The 21719-nt window shown below is 32.8% G+C and overlaps 1 protein-coding gene across 1 annotated transcript in view; it reads left to right on the plus strand.

The window, feature by feature from the left end:
• The first annotated feature begins 228 nt into the window (after window positions 1-228).
• The window catches only part of LOC129225012 (agrin-like), a 147471-nt gene continuing 125980 nt past the window's right edge, over window positions 229-21719 (plus strand). The window contains exon 1 of the mRNA XM_054859559.1: window positions 229-427. Within this exon, the coding sequence (XP_054715534.1) occupies window positions 229-427 (199 nt within the window). The remainder of the gene's footprint in view (window positions 428-21719) is intronic.

Here is a 21719-nt window from a genome sequence, read left to right on the forward strand (position 1 = left end):
GAACAGTTTAGGCGCTATGCGCGTCACAGACATCCTACAGACATCCTACAGATATCCTACAGACATCCAGACATCCTCCGGACAGAGATACTTTCAGCTTTATTATTAGTAAAGATAAACAACGTTGGATATTTCCTGTTAAATGAAATTTGGTTTTTAAATGTTACTTCCATTCAATGAAAACTGATTGCAAATTTCTCTTTTGTGTTTTCAGAGCCATGCGAGAAGATGTATTGTTCTTACGGTGCTGAATGTCTGGTTGATGAAATAACACAGCAAGGTTATTGCCGATGTCAAGATGCATGCTCAGACGTGTTTGCGCCAGTTTGCGGAAATGATGGTGTGACCTACTCTAGTGAATGCCAGTTAAAAATGGCTTCCTGCTCACAGCAGATACGGATTTTCGTGCAGCACCACGGCCAATGTGGTAAGTGGAAAAAAAAAAATTGTGTGTGCGTATTTTTAATTTTTTTTTTTTTTTTTGCCTCTCATTTTGAAACAAATGCCTGTCTTCGAAACACTGTCGTATTTTTATAGAAAGTAATTTAACAGTTATATTTCACTAAAAGAAAATGACAATTAAGTTCTCTGCTCAGCCCTGATTTGCATCGATTAAATATTTAGAAGGAACAAAATTTGATTTATATAGGGTCTGGTGGAGGAAAGATTGTCCATGGTGTAAAGTGAGGATATAGTGAAAACACATATAGTGAAAAAAACATATGACAGTTAAGTTCTCTATTCAACCCTGATTTGCATCGATTAAATATTTAGAAATAATAAAACTTGATTTATATAGCGTCTGATGGAGGAAAGATTGTCCATGGTGTAAAGTGAGGATATAGTGAAAACACATATAGTGAAAAACACATATGACAGTTAAGTTCTCTATTCAACCCTGATTTGCATCGATTAAATATTTAGAAATAATAAAACTTTATTTATATAGCGTCTGATGGAGGAAAGATTGTCCATGGTGTAAAGTGAGGATGTAGTGAAAAACACATATTTTCGTTTTTTTAACGAAGATGTTTAGTTTTTTTTTTTTTTTTTTTTTGGAGACAGATGTTGAGGTTATGGGAAGTATTTCTGCTTCAATTTTGAAACTTGGCGACAAGAAAAATGATAGGATAACATCTGGTTATGTTCGTTCAAAGTGGAACGTAATTTTATGCTGTTGAAAAACTCCTTTCTAAAAAATCATTGTTAACAGGTGCAAGCTCTAATTCTTACGGACTGCAAGTGCATTATTTAAAGAGATTTATATAGAAAGGTAAGAATGAATTTGAAGATTACATTTATTATAGAGCGTGAAAAGACAATGGATACTTAATTAAAAGCTTTAAATGTAACCACTTATCTTTCAATAAGATAAAATTATTTCATCAACATAATTGGTTCGACAGCCCGTTGTGGTCCTTGGCCTTCTTTAGGTGATCCCACCAGGCTGTCCTCCTCTTTGCCGTTGACCTCCAGTTTTTGATTTTAATTATATCAAAATCTGTTTCCAAAATCAATCTTCGAAAGTAAAGTGCTACGAGGTATTTTTAGTGGTATCAGTGACAATGGAAATTAGCGACGGAGATACGGTTTTTAACATTATAAACGTTTTAGAGATATTGATATTTTGAAGTTTACCAAACTTAACAGAATGAGATGGGCTGGTCATCTTTTGAAAATGGAAAAATAATAGAGCTGCGTTGAAGGTATTTAATGCAGTTCCTTTTGGACGGCGACCAAAGGGTGAACCAAATAAAAAACAGATAAAATTATTTACATAAACAACATCCGTACAAACGAGACGTTTAGTTAAATTTAATTTCCGAAAAAAAAAAAATGCTTGTCAACTTCGTTGTGCTCACGAGAGGCAATTTAGTTGAATACACTTTTCTTCTACGAGCGATAAGTCGACTGGTTTCTAGAAGCAACTCTGCAAAAATTGATCCGAGTTGACTCAACTTGTTTGCTCGTGTGTAGAAGGTTTAAAAAAAAAAGTCAAAAAATCATATACACACTATATAACGGAAGCAATTTTTACTCACATATGTTCTGTTTCATTTTGATTCAGTATATTCAACATAACAAACTTGTTTTATTTTATTTATTTTTTTTTTTTTTGTAACATTTTAAAAACTGCCTGAATTTGCTTTTGAAGCTAGCTCATAAGAAATATTCTGCTACTGTTGCTTATTAACAATAATTCGCATTTTCCAAAGAAAGAAGAAGCAACCATAAAGTCGTAATGAAATTTGTGGTTATATCAAATGATTCAATCACATCCAGATTACATTAACATGCTGTTACCCTACCTTAGTCAAATAAGTTTCAAACCAGTATCATTTTGATAAATGAAGACAGAAATACAGAATACGGGAGAGAGAAAAAAAAAGAATCATTTCTTTTCAGATTCGTTTCCAGACTTCCGAGATTACCCTCTCAACTAATCTCCTCCCATTCCCTATCTCTTTTTTCCCTTTCTCAAATTTCTTTATTTTACTTTTATCCGTTTCTTCCCCCTTTTGCCGATGTGAACAAGTCTGGGGGAGAAGTGTTAACAAGAGCAATTTTCGCCTCCACGATGTTCCCGTAGAGGGATTCATCTATCTTCGCCTTTCCTATTGACGACGAATCCACTCGCTTAACAGACACCCTGATTGTGTCTTCTCGCGAATCAATTGGGCACTTCCATCCCTCTTCTTTTTTTTTTTTTTTTTTTTTATTATTTTCTGATTCATCCTCCCCAGAGGTTGAAAAGTGGTCGTCCGATATTTTCCTCAGCTAAATTGCTCCGCTATGTCCTTTGTTGAGCATGGATCAGTTTAGCTATCTGCAAATGCGTGAGGAAGAACTCGTTTTTTCAAAGATTTAATCGCTTGAAATTTATGTCTTACTTCTGTTCACTCACATATGTTGTGTTTATGCTTTGGGATTACGTATGGGAATATTTTAATTAGGAAAACCCTGAACGAACTCTGCACCAGAGGCAAACTTTAAAAATCACTAATATTGCAACTGCGTGAGGCCCATTTACTTAGGAAACCACCCAAAAACTCTCGCAAAAGACATTGTTCATCATTGTATCGCACAATCAACATTAGTTATAATAAAATAAGTTTTATAACTGCAATTCCTAATAATAGTAAGAAAGATAATTTACGGAGAAATTTGACAAACTTTCTTAAACCGTTTGACAACCATTGTTGTCTTTAGATACATAAAGATTAAAAACATCTTTTTACAAAATAAAGCTAGTTTAAAGTCTTTCTATATGACTCATCTTCTGTATTTATTATTTTTTGATTAATCCTCTCCAGAGGTTGACAAGTAGCCACCCGATATTTTCCTTAGATAAATTGCTCCTCTAAGTCCTTTGTTGAGCATGGACCAATTTAGCTATCTACAAATGCATGAGCAAGAACTTTTTTTCAAAGATTTAATCGAGTAAAATTCTTGTGTAGACTCACACATGTTGTGTTTATACTGCGGGATAATATATGGAGATATTTCAATAAGGAGCGGCCTCTGCACCAGTGGGAAACTTACAATATCACTAAAACCGCAACTGTATGACATGCATTTACAAAGAGGACCTTCCCAAAAGTCGATAAGAGACAGTATAAACAGCATTAAATTTAATCAAATCAATGTCGTAGCTCTAACTCTTAATCTTTTTTGAAGACATTTGACAAAGCTTATTAAAATGATTGTACTTAAATTCATAAAAGTTACGGTTGATAGAAAAAAACAAAAAAACTTTGCTCCGAAGTGCTATACCGTGGAAAACTTGCCTCTGCCTTCAGATAAATAAAATTTAGGATGGATGGAAAAAAATACTTTCCCCCGAAGCTCTTGAAGCGGAAAACTTGTCTCCGCGGTAGGTAAGTAAAATAATTATATGAATTTTAGCTAAAAAATTGAGTCCCCAGTTAGTGCATAGTGCTTAAAATTTCGATTCTTTCAAAATCAAATAATTGTGCAATTATTTTCGCGGTACTCAGACAATAATATTTGAAACTGCTGCAGTGAAAACACATTTCTAAAAGGGTTTTAAAAAAAAAGATGTTTCTCTTCTAATGTCAAATGTCATAACGTGTTCAAAACTTAGCATGCTTCGTTACACATTCCTTTAAGGTGCTATTAATTTATCTATTTTTGAGACTTTTACGCTACTAACAATTGATAGATTTTGAGAGTTATTTTTTTTAATTTCACTTTTCAACTACTTTGGCAAAAGTTCTCACTATAGCAGTTTCAAATAATATTGTCCGAGTGCTGCGAAAAAAATATAGTGACGAGTTTTTTGAAAAGAATGAAAATTTTAACGATTGCTTTACGCTTCGTAATTTTAACTGTTAAAAACAGTATTGTGGATATTTTTCGGAGCCTCCAAAGAAAGTTTAGACAAATTATTAACTTTAGGTATATAATTGTAAAGCATACACTTTTTTAAAGCTAAGCAGGCATACAATTTTTTTCTGTGACTGCTACATGATGTGTTCATTAAAAAAATCTTATTGAACAGAATTAATAATAAATTATATTACTCATTTCTTCAGTGCTTATTGGAAGTACAATTGACTAAAGGGATCCAAAAACAAACACAGTTCTCCTGTTAACGGTTTCAAAATGTCTCATAGGGGTAGGTTACAACCTAGGCATACGAAAATATATAGCAATGCTGGGTCGAAATGGTTTTATGAAGCTCTAACGTACATTCAAACTACATAAGTAAAACGATGGCAAATGAGTATTTGTAATAATAATAAACTTAATCGAACAAGAGTAATGTGAGTAAAAAAACAGTTAATGATTTATCTACTGAATTTAATACAGATTTACATCTACGGTGCTGGAAACTCCGAACACTTCTAGAACATTTGCGTAAGGGCATCTACCGTGTCAAAAATTATATTTCTGACACCGCAATGTTATGTTTCCGTATCGTGGAGATAACCAATATTTGTCTTAGAAATTCTGAAAGATTTGTTTAAACGTTCTGTATGTTTCTACCTGCCTCTGGTATTTGAATAAACCACTGCACGACAAGAAAATGCATTTTTTGCAGCGATTTATTTTTATTTTTATTTTACAATAACAGTTTCGTTCCAAAATAATATAGAGTAAAGAACGAAGCAGGTACCAGCCAGATTGCTTCTTAAATGACAAAGGAAGAAAAATGCCGCCATGCTCGACATACACTAAAATAATATTGTAAAGAATCATATGAAAGCATTCTTAATTTAAATGAAAAAGAATTCGATGCCAGTTCTATAAAACGTTTCCCAATGTAAAATATCATTCTCCACGTAATCTTTACTAATAATAAAGCTGAAAGTCTGTCTGCATGTTTAGATCTCCGGCTGTCTGGATGTCTGGATCTCTGTGACACGCATAGCGCCCAGACCATTTGGCTGATTTTCATGAAATTTCGCACATAGTTAGTTTGTAGCATAGGGGCGTGCACCTCGAAGAGATTTTTCGAAAATTCGATTTTCTCCTCTTCTATTCCCATTTTAAGAAAATTTCACCGAGCAAATTATTACAACGTGGACGACTAAATTACCAAATTATCTTAACGAGGAACCGTAACATGGGCAAGCAAATGAATATAGCAAATTGGCGAGCAAATCATCATCCAATATTTGTAAATATAGAGGAGAACCAAATGACCTTTTAATTTTCTGCTACGGGCAAAACCATACGGGTGCCACTAATGAAAACATAGAATAAAGAAAAAAATTAGGAGGAAAAGTGAAACAACAGTATAACTCAACGACTTGAAATGCGAACTCGAATTAAAAATATCTCGCACAAAAATTTTTACTTCTACTCTAATCATTTTATTCGAATAGAATAGTCATTAAAAATGACTTTGGAATTGAGAAAACAACAGTTTCATTTATTCGTATAATGATGATTATTATTTTTGCACTCAAAGAGCAACATCGTTGAAAACAAATGAATCAAATTTTTCGTCTCATTTTCTGTAGTCAACGTGACTTTAAGTACTCTCAACAAACAGTAAATACAATACCATTCAATTATAGTCATAAATGATTTTTAGGTAAATGAAAAGAGGCATTACACCATTCAATTATTTATACTTATATCACTCCACCCTTCGCTACGCGATTACTAAAACTCTTTTGTATCCCTGTTTGGCACTGGATAAAAGAAACGCCCTGTAATTGTAATCCTAATTGCAAGATTTTATTTTAAGCTCTGCCGTTAAGGTACTTTTTTTTCAAGCAGATGTATCCTGATTAGAAAAAAAAAGAAAGAGTGTCATTCGAACTACAAATGCACCAAAGATTAAATTTCATTGAAGTATAAAGCTGGCATCATGATTTTGAAAATAACTACTGTTTCCTATATTCATCATGAAATTTTTACTACACCGGCAAGGAAGGACGAAAAACATCAGTGCTTAGTTATGACATCTAAATTCCGAGTGTGAAAAATACTAATATTTGCAATAATAAAATATTTTTAAAAAGCTTTACTGAGATAAAACTTTCGACGTGTTCTTTAAAATTTTAGTGCCGCAGTCAATTCAACAGTCTATGAAAATTTTAAAATTCCGCTTAATAAATCAATTAAGACATTCTTAGCCACTAAAAGTTTGATGGAAATATCAATGGGGAACACTTTAAAAGAAAAGGCCGAACTTGGTAACAAAGTCCTGAACGATTTTATTTACCGTCAAAACATAAGAAAGCGAACTATGCAGTTTTACTAGAAACAATCGTTTTCGCATTTTTCAACGTTTTTTTTTTATAGTTTTTTGATGCTGCATTAATGTAAACTGTTAAACACTGGTTTTACTCAGTGTTGAACCTAGCTGAATTAATTTTATGAATGGTAAAGGCATGTTTCATCTTACGATAATTTTGCTGTGTTCCATTTTTTTTAAACAAGTAAACGAAAGTTTAAATTTTATTAAAAATGCAAAATAATAAAAAAAACATTCCAGGCTCCGTTAAATATTGTCAGATTTGCAAAAAAATCTTGTTTTCTTATTTCCTTTTTACTTCCTTTTACAAAAAAGGAAGTATTGTATTCGCGAAAAAATTTTCACTCAAAAATCGCCCTTAATTTCCATTTTGCTCACCCCCAAATGAATGTTGAGTTTTTTTTTCGATTCGACCACATGCGGAAAAGTGCCTAAGAATGTATAGACACGCGAAATATCCATTTTGACCATCACCGAGGTAATTACAACGACTTTTCTCGTGACGTCTGTATGTATGTGCGTATGTGTGTATGTGCGTATGTGCGTATGTGCGTATGTATCTCGCATAACTCAAAAATGGTATGTCCTAGAAAGTTGAAATTTGGTACATAGACTCGTAGTGGGGTCTAGTTGTGCACCTCCCCTTTTGGTTGCTTTCGGATGTTCCTAAGGGGGTCTTTTGCACCTTTTTGGGGGGAAATCATTGTTAATTTCGATGTAAACTCAAGTGGCGTTATAATTTGTCAGACACTTGGCGATATATCGCCAGTCTTTTGGTCGCCTAGTTTTGTCGCCAACTTGGCGACAAATTTGGCGGAGTTTTTTTTTTTTTTGGTTTCAATTTGGCCATTGTTGGTGATATTTAGAGAATAAATATTGAATCACATTAAAATAGCGAATAATGGGGAAATGACATTAAATTGGAGTAAAAGGAAGTCATGTGATTCACACATCAGCTCGTTTAAAATCGTAGTTTTTAATTTCAGGTAAGATTTTAGTCTTATAAATCACTCTTTTTTTTCTGAATGTGATGCGAGGAACTTCTCCATAAAGTAATTTATCAGGTGTGACGCCTACACAATTTTCCCAGCACATACAATTGGGTAGATTTGCATGTCAGAACCGCTACGAACCCCCATTTGAGTTTCCTCTGGCCTCATCAACACGAAGGTGGATTAAATATAACCGAGAATTTGACTATAACGCTGCTGTTACTATCAAATCTGATGCAAAGTTTTTGGCTGTATGTTGCTCAGGATGTCTGAAGAAGGGTTTTTGTGCGAGCACACGAAGTATATATAGATAGAATGATTTAGTATGCTATGAGTAAGCAAGCAATCGAAAATGAACTCAAAACAAGGGAACGAGGACCAGTCAATTTTGATACTGAGGCCACTGCCATTATCGAAGGTATTAGAAGTTAATAGTTAAGAATTTGTTAATTTCATAATTTAAACTTAGAAATTAACCAATTAACGATTTGATTTGAATTGTTTGAATAGCAACGCCTTTGTTAGATATCCGCTGGTGTGCCCGGCCTGGTTCCATGAGCAGGTAACCTAGGCGGCCACCTAGGGCGGCATATGTCAAAATTGAAACTTTTTTTAAAATTATGAATATTTGCTTCAGCGCCATAAGATGCACTACTTCAATGCTGAAAAAAAGAAAAAATAATGTGTACTAGTGTTCGGATGGATATGTAAAACATACTTCGGAATTTAACTAGAAATTCAACTTAATTTTAGGGGCGGTAAATTGCGTGATTTAAGTTTTTTGAAAATATCAATATCTGTTTCAATGCCAAAAGATGCACTACTTTAATGTTAAAAAAATAAAGCTTGGATATGCAAAACCCAGTTTGGAATTTAACAAGAAACTTACTTTAATTTTAAAAACTTTATATTTTGTTTCTTAATGTATTATTATTTTATATTATTATTATTATTATTATTCAATGGGAGGGGGCGGCACTTGTCAATATAGTCTTGGGCGGCAGAACTACTAGAACCGGCCCTGGGTGGTGCTGTTTAAGAATTTTACCATTCAAGAGGCAAATAAGTAAATCCATCGCCATTAGCGGCGCCATCGTTGGATTGCCGCTAGGATGCGCTGTGCTCCGACCTGAAGTCAATGGGGATGTTGATGAAAGTTCACTTTTTTAGCCAAATGCGATAGGCATTCAGTATTACGGGGGGTCTTAATAATTACTAAGTTTCTCGCAAGGACCATTAAAAATTTTCGATACTGTTTGAAGCACATTTTGGGAAGAACTCGACTGTATGAGTGAGATTAAAGATTTGTAGGAAGAACATACAAATTACTGCTGCCATTGAATAGTGCAAAATATTTTCTTGGCAATTACGTGCGACTGAAAGCAAGCATTGAGAAAAACCGGTAATTTTAATCATAATGTTTTGCAAAAATATAGAGTGGAAAAGTAACAAAAGAACAGTACCGTTATTACAGGGTCAGCAACACATTTTTTATTTTAATTTCGTCAATATAAGCGTTTATTTAAAAAAAAAAGAAACAATACTTTTTTATTCTTTTACCTATGCCGTTTGAGTATGTTCTTACCATAATGTTTTGGAAATTTCTAACCGTCCCTTTTCATCTAGTATTTACATCACGAAATCAAAAAAGAAAAAAGATATCTTTGTGGTAATAAAATAGTTTTAATCATGACTTCGAGTCCAGCATCATTCGATCCACACACAACTAATCCAAGAAGAAACATTACGTACTTAATTATTTACCCTAATATCAATCTAACACCTGGTAGGAGATTACCACCATTTCCAAGTGTGATTTGACTCGGAACAGAGGAACGCCCTGTAATTGCACTACTCGTTTATGGGCTTAGTGCTATTTAGAATTGTTACTGGGCACTAATATCAAATCTACTGGGGCCTTTAAATGCTAGAAATAAATGAAGTTCAAGGAAGGATTACTTACGAACAATATTCTGGTTGAAAAAATGATGGATCTAAGTATTAAAAATGTATATTTTCGAAACTACTGCACATGTTGTAATAAATGATACATAAATGTAAAGAAAATAGAAAGGGTGTCCAAAAAATTTTTGATACATTTAAAATCTCATATAAAAGCAACCAATTGTCTCATAAATAATCGGTTTGCACAAGAATACTTCTGAGGTTCACGAATATTTTATGACATCGTAAAAAGAAAAAGACGCAAACTGTATTTAAATATGGCGCTGGACCGTCTCAGTAAGAAGAGAAAACGTAATGTGTGGTGTTAAATAATTTTAAAAGAAAGCAATCCCTTTTATTTCAGGACTTCAATGTGTGCGCCTTTTGTTGCTCAAACCACGTCTAAACGTTACTAAAGTGTATCCTATGTTCTAGCCAGCGTGGAATGTGGTACGACAGTTGAACCTACTTGGGCAAATCGCATTTTCATATCTTTAATACTAGCGATGCTACACAATTTGACATAAATGAACATAAACTATTTTGTAAACCTGTGAAGTATTATGACACAAACCGCATATTCATACGACAATTTGCTGTTTTTCTATGAATTTTCAAAATATGTCAAACACATTTCAGATACCCTGTACATCAAGTTGTCTTCAGTTGCAAATGTTCGATGTTTGATCATTTTGTTACACAACCAGCATTTAGTCTAAAATCTTGCTCAATCCACAAGCAATGTGACTTATTTTTACGATGATTACGCGAAAGACACTATTTATCAACCCTCGATATTCTACAAACATGTAGAAAACTTATCTGTGCAGGAGTACGAAGCATTAATAGCGTGATAGCTAAAACGTGTGGTACGAACAATATTACGGATTAGATGATATCGTGTAACAAAATGATCCAACGTTGAGCATTTATAACTGCACATTTTGCACAGTGTGCTCACACATTGCACATTTGTAAAGTTGAGCAAATTAGAAAAAAAAAAAAAAAACTAACTGCATTTCTCTATAATTCATGTATTACATTTTGTTATATGAAAAGTAGTTCCGAAACTGATGTTTTTTGAAATCAGGTCCATCGTTTGCGCTTACCCTGTATTATAAAAGAAAGCTTCGATTAAACAAAGTTCCCGTTAAACGGATTTCGGATGATCGAGGTTCCACTGCATATACGTATAATATATGTGACGTTTAGCACCAAAACCAGCTCAACCTGTGAATTTTCAAGATTTTTATCTTCTTAGTTTTGTACTTCTTCAACAATACTCTCACATCAAAAAACGATTTGGAGCAAATACAATCAGGTTGAAAACGGTTGCCAAAGTCCGGTTTCGTTTCAAAATCAGCTCAACCCATGGTTCTACCATATGGTAAACTAAATAATTATGTACACGCATTATACTAGACACCCTGCTTATTGCATCCTGAGACTGCAATTTCGTTCTTATTTGAACTCCTCAATCAGGAATAGTGAATAACCGAGCTGGAGACTGCTTCTTAATGATATATACTAGTCTAGTCAATGAACGGTTTGAAAAAACAAAACAAAAAAAACATGTAGTTTTGAAAATTGGCACACGCGTACAATAAGGGCTCCTGATGATTAACCGAGCTGGAGACTACTGCAAAAATATATATACATAAGCTGTAATCATATACTTACTAAATATAGACGCCTCATATCGGATAAAAATAGAAAAAAAATAAACTTTTAGCAAAGAGAGAAATTGAGACAATTCCATGCTCACTTTAACATTGTTGAGAAAGAAGAGAATCGGTGCTGATTTAGTGATTTTGGAAAAGCAAATAAAGAGACCGCTGCATCAGCTTCAATAATGTAAAAATGCTGCATCTGATCGACCCTGAGAAAGACATAGTGGAATCCAAACGTAAAGCAAAAAAAACAATTCTGGTATATTTTTCCGCGAAATGTTAATCGGTTTTCAGATTTTCAAGCAATATATTTGCGAATTTCGTTTTTGCACTTCTAGAATTATACGTGCATTTCAACCAAGAAAAAAAGATTGACTGATGATGAAAGAAGATGCCCAGTGGCTGAGTGGTAGCGTTTCGCTCTCCCTATTCCCGGGTCGGGCATAGTTGACTTAGCCGTTCATCCCTTCAGTGGGTCGATAAAATGAGTACCAAGCGTGCTTGGGAACTAAACCCTGGGGGTTCCACGTTCGGCTGACTACCTCACTGGAACATCTGCCTAGCACAGTAGAGCCCTTGGTCAGGAAGACTGAGATGGGCACAGTAGGCCTTGGCCCCATGGGCTGTCGTGCCACTGGGTTTGATCTTAGTTTCATGATAAAACAATAATGGAGTAGTGTGAAAAAAAGCTAGGTTTAAAAATTCCGAATCTTCAAAAATATCCCTAAAATAATCACATCAAAAATCCATGTGTATATGTTCTGCGTCAAAACCGTTTTTTACTGAAGCTTGTTTAAATCGAATCTGGCTTTTAGTTAAGGATTTATGTAGACTCAAATTTCAACTTGCAAGCAGAAGTTTTTCCTTAGCATTAAAAACCAACTGAGCAAAAAATTGTTCAGATAAAAATTTATTAAGTCTGAGTGTAAGGATTTAAAAATAAACAGTAAGAGAGAATTAAAACAAAAAGAAAAGAATGTTAAACGATTTATCCTAATCAATTTACTTTCTCAACAAAATTTGTAAGAAGAGGGACTGGCACACAGACCAGAAGACAAATATTTCCTACATTTCATACTTTCACTCTCCAGTTTTTATTTGTTAATATTAATTTCTTTAGTTATACTAAATATATTCCTCTATATTCAGTAGCGTATGAAGTTTTATACTTTATAAAGCACTTTTTTTTTACTTCCACCGAAAAGTCGGCTAAAGAAGAAGAGGCAAAAATCATCTATAAAATATATTATTCATTAAAATACATCTTTCTCAAGCTATTGATGTTCATATCTGCAATGACTTCTTTAGCTCGTCAAAACTATGTTAAACAACTATGTGATACATTATGTTTCCAACTAGAGTGTGGTGTAGTCAAAAACATAAAAGTCATTCTTCTTTACTTTGCCGTCTTACATCACAATCAATCATAATTTGCCAAGCCCACCAATTTATCCGTCACTGTGTATTACTTACTGCTTGATGCCTCACCAAGTAGACTTTGAAAGACAATTTGGCTTGTTTCTTAAAATACTACATTATTTTTTTCTCTAAAAATTATGAGTTAGCTAAACTTGTATGTTGGTTTTAAGAAAACCTGTATTTTTCAAGATACGCATAAGTTAAAATACGTAAACTGCAATGAAAAGACATAAATTACTACATTTCTCAGCATTAATTCTTATTATGTGCACTTTATTCTTTCTTATCAAACATGCTTACAAGCTTCCACGAATAAAAAATTTTTTTGACCTCATGTATCCAATTTTCTTTCATTAGTGAATTTTACAAGACTTTAAATCTGGTAATTATACAATGCATATAATAATAGAATTCCTTCATTTTTTAAGTTATATATTCTATATTATTCTTCAAATTTACATTTGAATTAATCGTATTTCATGCAAAAATGTCTTCATTGTAAACAAGCATTTGTATACTGCATATATTGTGAGATATTTGAAAGAAAAACTATTAGTTTTATATAATGTATTTTTATTTCGATGTCGTTGTATTCAAAATTAAAAACCAAAAACTAATTACGAATCTTTTTTTTTTCCGAATGATCAATATATCTTTTTACAGTTCTATATTTTCTGTTTGAATGAAAAAGAGCACAGAAACGATGAGAAGATAAAAAAATAAGGTTTTTTTTATCACGATTGCTTATTGTTCTCATTTGACCGTTTTTGGTGTCCGTGCCTTTTTCAACTTGCACCAGAAGCCTCTGCAGCACCACCACCCACCGTCCTCTGCTGGCGGCGCGGCTGCTCCGGTTTTGAGCTATCCGCTTCTCCTGGTCGGAGACGTCCATGTCCTACACACACGCACATTCACACACATACACACACACGACTCCACACACAAACACTCACACACGCCTAAGAGCATATACACAGTAGGGTGGAACGAAAAAAACAAAGTTTTTATTTTCGAATCGTAATAGTGCGGAAAAGTTGCGATTGGTGAAAAATTACAAAATAAAACAAAAATTTTAAAAATCGGATAATATCTTCCGATCCCGCAACGAGCCTGAATATTTGAAAAAATGGAAAATTTTGTGTTTTCTTAGTGATTTTTCAAAAATTTTGTTTTAATGTTTCTTTTTAAGGCTCTAAGATGGAAAAGTTACGATTGGTAAAGCCTTCAGAAATGAAAAAAAAAATTGAAATCGAATAATACCTTCTGATCCAGAAACAAGCCTAAAAAATCGAAAAAGTTGAGTATTTCAGGTTTTTTTTCCGAATTTTTAACATTTTTGGTATAATGTACTTTTTCAAGCTACAGAACGGAGAAGTTACGTTTAGTGAAGACTTCAAAACAAAAACAAAAAATATCTTTTTGAAATAAAACAATATATTCCGATCGCGCAACGAACCTACATGTTTGAGAAAATGTAAACTTTAAGCCCTTTTTCAGCTTTTTTTTTATTTTAGTTTAACGATCCTCATAAGTTAGGTATGAAATACTAATAGAAGAACGTTTGTTTATAAAACAAATGTGATATTTTAGTATTAGCCTGCCCGTGAAATTGTCCACATGGTCCTTTAATCCCGCGAGACTTATATTTGTTTATGCCGCTCAGTACAATGTATGCATCTAATACGCCCCATTAGCGCCTCACGATCTTGAATTTATGAGCTTTTTAGTTGGCTTGTGTCTATAGGTATCTTACTTAAATGAATAAAGTAGTCATGCTGGCATCAGTTTTTCTCCATGTTTCTAATGTGCGTGTGAAGTCGATTTGCTCTGCTAAACGTGTTTCAAACATGAATCCATCTTTGCAGAAAAGAATTTCGAGAAAGTCCTTTGAGTGCCTTATATTTGGCCACCCGAGAGATTTGCCAACAAAAAAGCTCCCTACTTATGAAAATGTACTTCAAAGTTGCTTTCAAGAGAGATTTGAGTTAGCTAGAAAAGTCAAAAACACGAAAGTGAGTTTTTCCATTGTGAAGGACATAGTAGCGCAAAAAGTTAAATGTATCTTTGATAAGGCCTCAATTCCTACAGTTTCCGTGAAAAGAATTGCTCAGCTCATTGATATCTTCTACAAAAAATATCTCAATTTCATGAGATCTTTCAACCGAGACAAGGATAAACCAAAGTTTAAAGAAAGGATTGATAAATTTAAAAGTGAAGCAAGGAAACTCTTTGACGTCTCTGCATGTAAGTGCGTAATGAATGTTGTTTGCACTTGTAAAAAGACCCTAGACATTTGTGAATGTCCAATTTACACGAAATGTACGTGTGAAAAATCTAAAAAGATACCGATCTCTGAACAAAGATTTCTCTATCTTCAGAGGAAACATGGCATAGGAAAAATTGGAACTTTGGACCAAAAGGAAACAAAAAGGTTGAAAAAAAGATTTCAAAGAAAAGCCTATGCCTTAAAACGAAAAGTTACTGAGTGCGTTTCAGTCATGAAAGATGAATCTGATCTTTCAAATGAAGAACAACCAAGTTGTTCAGTCAAGATAGAACCTGATAATGATTACAAGTCAACCGACCCAGAGAAGAAAACCCGGTGGCAGATGAGAATTAAGTTGAAAACTACGGCACTAAGTAGCGATCGTTACCGGCGTATCTGATCGTGCAACTGCTGCCATAGCATCCAGTGCGCTTCAAGACGTTGGCTTAGTGACTGAAATAGATACTTCTAAAGTTGTTGATAGACAAAAAATTAGGAGAGAAAAGAGCCAAAATAGAAAAGATCTGCAAAGTGGCATTAAACAAGACTCCGTTCGGGGTATTTATTTTGACGGAAGAAAAGATGATACTTTATATATAGATAAGATTGAATCAAAGCAATTTCGGCGAACAGTGAAAGAAGAGCATTATTCTATTATCAAAGAACCTGATTCCGTTTATATTGCCCACGTGTCTCAAAACTCTGCATCAGCCAAAGACATAGTGAATAGCATTGTTTCATATCTAAATGAACAAAGAATTTCACTGGATGATTTAGCCATCGTAGGTTGCGATGGTACTAAAATCAATACTGGGTGGAAAAGTGGCGCGATTCGTCAATTTGAAATTTATATTAGACGACCATTGCAATGGGCTATTTGTTTATTACATTTCATTGAGTTGCCTTTTCGCCATCTTTTTCGGTATTTGGATGGTGGAACAACTGGCCCAAATTCGTTTTCTGGACCAGTAGGAGAACAACTCAGAGGTTGCGAAAAACTGCCAGCAATAGATTTTCAAGCAACTGACTGTACAATTCCAGATGTAAACAGAAAGTGCTTGAGCAAGGATCAAAGATATCTTTTAGATATATCTCAGGCAATAAAGGATGGAAATTGCCCAAATGATTTGTCAAATCGTGACCCTGGCCCCCTCTCACATTCCAGATGGCTCACTTGTTCAAATAGAGTCCTTAGACTGTACGTGAGTGTATCGATCCCATCAGGTGACTTAAAAGACATAGTGACTTTTATTTTGAGATGTTACATGTCGGTCTGGTTTGAAATAAAGAACCGCAAACACTTCACAGACGATGCCATTCATGTTTACAGAACAATTCAAACCTGTCGATACTTACCTGACAATCTAAAACAAGTTGTTTACCCTGTCATTGAAAGAAACTCTTTCTTTGCGCATCCCGAAAACTTATTAATAGCAATGGTGTTTGATGAAAGGAGGCACATAAGAGAACTAGCGTTTAAAAGCGTCTTAAAAGCCAGGGAGTCTGTTTCTAAAGGCAAAAGCATTAGAAACTTTGTCATTCCATCTCTAAATTTCGAAGCAGAAGATTACACAGATATTATTAATTGGAACACGACAAAGCTATCTTCTCTACCTTTTCTTCGAAAAGTTCAAAACAAAGACATTGAAAATCTGATTGCAACAAGCACTATACCCGACTGTGATATAAAACTATTCCCCTGCCATACGCAAGCTGTCGAAAGATGTATGAAGCTAGTGACGGAGTCTTCAATAAGAGTGTGTGGATTTAAAAAAAAGATGGCTACATAAGATCAACATTGAAATCTAGGTCAATTATGCCCGAATTTTCCAAAAAATCTGATTATAAATTAGCTTTAACAAGTAACACTTAAAACAATAAGACTTGTATACTGGATTGTAAATTTGGTAAATATTTTATAACTTTCTATTATTTGAAAATGTTTCATTGTTGTAAAGAATGGTAGTTTTGCATGTTTAGAAGATACTTTAAAAGTCAAGAAATAAATTAATGTTTATGTGTAATATAGTGTTTTTTAAAAGGCTTTTCCCTGTAACAACGGGGGGAAAAAACAAGAACAATTTAATTTTTAATCACTATAAGAAAAGATTAAATTCTCCCTTTTTTTTACTTTTCATGCTTGCTCCAGGATCAGAAGGTATTATTTGATTTCAATATGTTTTTTTTAAGTTTCTGAAGACTTCAGCAATCGTAACTTTTCCGTCTTAGAGTATTAAAAAGAAACGTTAGAGCAAAGTTTTTAAAAAATCACTTAAAAACACATGAAATTTTCCATTTTTTCAAATTTTTAGGCTCGTTGCGGGATCGGAAGATATTATCCGATTTTAAAAATTTTTGTTTTGTTTTGTAATTCTTCACCAATCGCAACTTTTCTGCACTATTACAATTCGAAAATAAAAACTTTGTTTTTTTCGTTCCACCCTAATACACAGGTCTACGCACACACACAACTATGCACACGTAACCGCCCAGGAGGAGGGGGGGACAGGAGCCGTTTCTAGAAACAATAACTCCAATGAGTAGGGTCCTGTCTCAGTTCGTGATTGCGAAAAACATAATTTGAATTCAAAATTTCAGAATTCAAGTTAATTTTTTTTTGTCGTTATTTTATATGACATTAATAATGAACACGCTGCACTGAATTTGCGGATAAAAAAATATATTTCAACGAATTAACGTTTTTTTTTTCATATGTGTTGGTGACCTGGGGTTGGGTAAAATGGTCATATTTTTTTACAAAACGATCTAAAACCATCATAAATAACAATATTTTTTAAATCTTTTACAACCCAAGTTCTTTTGAAAAATTACATTTATTTTAATCAATTATAAATTTTTGATGGTTAACTAAGGTCAAAATTTGGTTGACCTAGAATTTATTCACATTTCAAGCCTGGATGTCATGAATATCATCAGGGAAGGTATTACAAATGTTTTATTTCTTTAGGGAATGTATTAAAGATAGCGTCTGAATAATGTCTAAATTTCCTAAATTACATAATAAGAAGTTATTGCACCGAAATAGAGTTCCGAAAAAAATTTTACTTATAAAAAGAAAGAAAAGGAAAAAAAAAAAGGTAAGACAGCTATTTATTCAATTTATACGAAATAGTTCTTGTTCCGAGTTCCAACTTTTTACCAATATTTTGCACCTGATTTTTTGGAGGGTGGAAGGTGGGAGAAATGGCATAAATTATTCTTTTAGATAAAATTAAAAGCTGTAGTTTCAGAAAAAATACGTTTTTGTTTTTTTCTTTTTTTCAAATATTATAGGATTATAATATTTCTTTAATTCAATTTAAGTTCAGTTGTATTTAATCAATTTTACCTTAAAAACTATACATGTATAGAAAACTACATATTTAACTAATATCTGCCTCATAAGTGAAGATTTAATGACTTTAGATGAAGGATATATGTTAACATTAACCTATGACCACTTTACCCCATCTTACTTAAGTTGTTCCTAAATATTATGTTAAATGAATCCATCATAGCTGTTCATGCAGTCGTGTTCTTGAGACATTTGGGAATTCGCCTACACAAAAAATCTGCTCAAAATTTTAATACACAAAATTTTACAAAGAAGTTAAGAGATGTTCATATTTTTCATAAGTAAACAAAAACATTTTTTTCACGAAATAAAGTACTGCCAGCATTAAAATTTGTAGTTCAAAACTAAATTAATAATTGTTAATATATAAAATAAAACATTTTCCCTCATTCTTTCATTTATTTTAAATATATAGCTTTTTATTTGATTTATGACAATTTTACCCCATTGACCATTTTGTCCCACCAGACCCTACTTTTTTAGCCTAACTGATGTTAATGGTACTCAATACTCAATGCATGTTTTAATCGAAGCAAAGCACGCCCGCTTCTCAAAAAAAAGTGTTTATAAATGAATTATTTTTCTGTACCACTCCTATAAATTGATTCGATTGTTTAAAAAAAAAAAAACGAAAGTAAACAAAACTATAGCAGAGAATTTTTCTCTTACAATTTATTCAAATACAAAAAATTACACACGAATTTCTGCCAGCAGTTTTGCTCAGTAGCGATATTTCATGCGTAATAACGTACACGGAACTTGCATTACGTTGAGCGATTTCTCAATAGATGTGGTGTGGTTTTATTGCTTAATATTCCGATCCAGGTTCCTTTTGTGTATGATCTACTTCAATGTGTAAGTAGAAAACACAACAACACTGTTTTTCTTTTCTGGCTCTCTAACAATGGCCCATCTATCATGATTTGTCAAAGACCTGCGCAGGTTGTTTGAACTAGAACAAAAGGCTTAAGAGTGCTTTTTGTACTAAATTACACAGAAACACATAGAAGAAGAAATTACTTATTTTGTTAAAGTAAAAATTAAAAGTTTTAAGATTGTTCTGCAGTTTTCTTTACTTAAAAATATTATCTACTTAGATATAGTTAGAAGCGAAGAGCATTTAGTTCAACCCGTTTTATTTTTTGGATACTCTCGCTATAATGGATTAATGGGTTTTACTAAAGTTTGTAATATTCTGTTTTTAAAATAAACTTGGATGTCCATAGTAACGCTAGGTAAATAAAAAGTAAGACTTAAAAAATATATTTATAGATTAAAGTTTATAAACTAACTTTCTCAAAAACGTTTTGATATAAGCTCTCGACATTCAACGTAGTACCTTCTTTTTTTTTTCTTTTTTTTTTTTTTGTAGAAAATTTTAATTTTAATTTTTTATTGTACTATAAGTTTGCTTTTAACTCTTGTCATCCGTGTCGTTAGAATGGTATTTATATAATAAAATGTGATTTTAAACTAATTAAAATATGGTGAAACTTTAAAACGTATCAAGTTATTTCTCATAAACAATGAAACTATTACAAAATACTCTCTTTTTTACTTCCTTTTACAAAAAAAGAAGTATTGTATTCCACAAAATTATTTTCGCTCAAAATTCGGCCTTAATTTCCATTTTGCTCACCCCGAATGAATGTTGAGTTTTTTTTTTCAACCCGACCACACACGGATAAGTGCCTTAGAACGTATAGACACCCGAAATATCCATATTGACATTCCCCGAGTGAATTACAACGATTTTTCTCGAGAAGTCTGTATGTACGTATGTATGTATGTGCGAAAGTGCGTATGTATGTCGCATAACTCAAGAACGGTATGTTCTAGAAAGTTGAAATTTAGTACGTAGACTCCTAGTGGGGTATAGTTGCGCACCTCTCGTTCTTGGTTGCATACGGATGTTGTATTTTTTGTCTTTTACACCATTTGGGGGGGGGGGAATCAATGTTAATTTCAATTCAAACTCAAGTGGTGTTATAATTTATGCAAACACTTGGCAATATATCGCCAAGCTTTTGGTCGCTAAGTTTTGTCGCCAATTTGGTGACAGATTTGGCGATTTTTTTTTTCTTTTTTTTTAAATCTGTTTCAATTTGTCCACTGTTGGTGATATTTAGAGAGTAAACTATTGCATCACATTAAAATTGCCAATAATGGATGAGTAACTTTTAATTGGTGTAAAAGGAAGTCATGTGATGCGCACATCAGCTCGTTTTATAAAATGGATTATGGTTTCAAGCTTTAAAACAAATAGGGTGAAACTGTAAATCTTATTAAGTATTTTCTCACAACAAATGGAACGATTGCAAAAGACTCTTAAATACCCATATCAGTGCTTTTTATTCTGAATTTTAGTGAAATTAAAAAAAAAAATCACTTGTTACTACATGTTATTGCTGAAAAGCAGCAAAGAAATACAAATTTAGGTAACAGTAAAGTTCTTGGCTTTTAGAAAATGGTTTCTATTATTTGTGTAGTGACATAGAATTAAAAGCTCACTATCAAGCTTACGATGTACAAAAGAAAATCGCGTATCTGGATTCCGTTTTTGAAACGTAATCCCAAGTCAAATATCAAATTCTTTGCTTCATCTTTAAAGATGGAGCTGCAGCTGATAGCGAAATTGAACTGACTTTTTAAAAGAATTTCTATTTCTCTTTTAGTAATTTTATTTTTCCGTAATGTCTATAATCCTGTACGTTGACTGATATCTTTCAACGTGCTTTTGTCTTAGTGATGTATTTTTGGACATGAATGAAAGGTTGTAGTTTTTTTTTTTTTTTCTTTAACTTACAGAAAAAGTAAGAAAAATTAAAAACTTTAAAACCTGAATAAAAGTTGAAGAAATAGAATTTAAAAAACTCATTAAAATGTAAACAAATTTAGTTTAAAAAAAATCAACATTATGTGTAACTATTTTAAAATTGATGTAAAAATATAAAATTTGTACGTTGCTTTGAGTATTTACTAGAATCTTTTACCTTTTTCCAATTAAAAAATTAAAAGAAACGTTAAATTTCTTCTCTTTTAGCTCAAACCATTAGAAGAAGTTTTGCTTTAAAGCACTTTTCTTCAGAAAGGTTGGCTTTTCATTAAACCAACAAAAAGATTTTGTGCATTGAGTTTGATATTTTACACTTTTTATTCAATTACGATGCGGATTTATTCCTTTTCATTCATAATTTATTAAAATGAAGTCCGACATCATAATTGAGAAACTTCTTAATTCTCAAATTTATCTTGGTAATGTTTTTCCCGTCAATTTGCCTCCGACTAGAACAGCTATATTTTTACTAACTTTTTAAGCTTTTAAACTAATTGTGTATAG

This window comes from Uloborus diversus, chromosome 6 (assembly GCF_026930045.1).
Source record: "Uloborus diversus isolate 005 chromosome 6, Udiv.v.3.1, whole genome shotgun sequence".
Classification (NCBI taxonomy): domain Eukaryota; kingdom Metazoa; phylum Arthropoda; class Arachnida; order Araneae; family Uloboridae; genus Uloborus; species Uloborus diversus.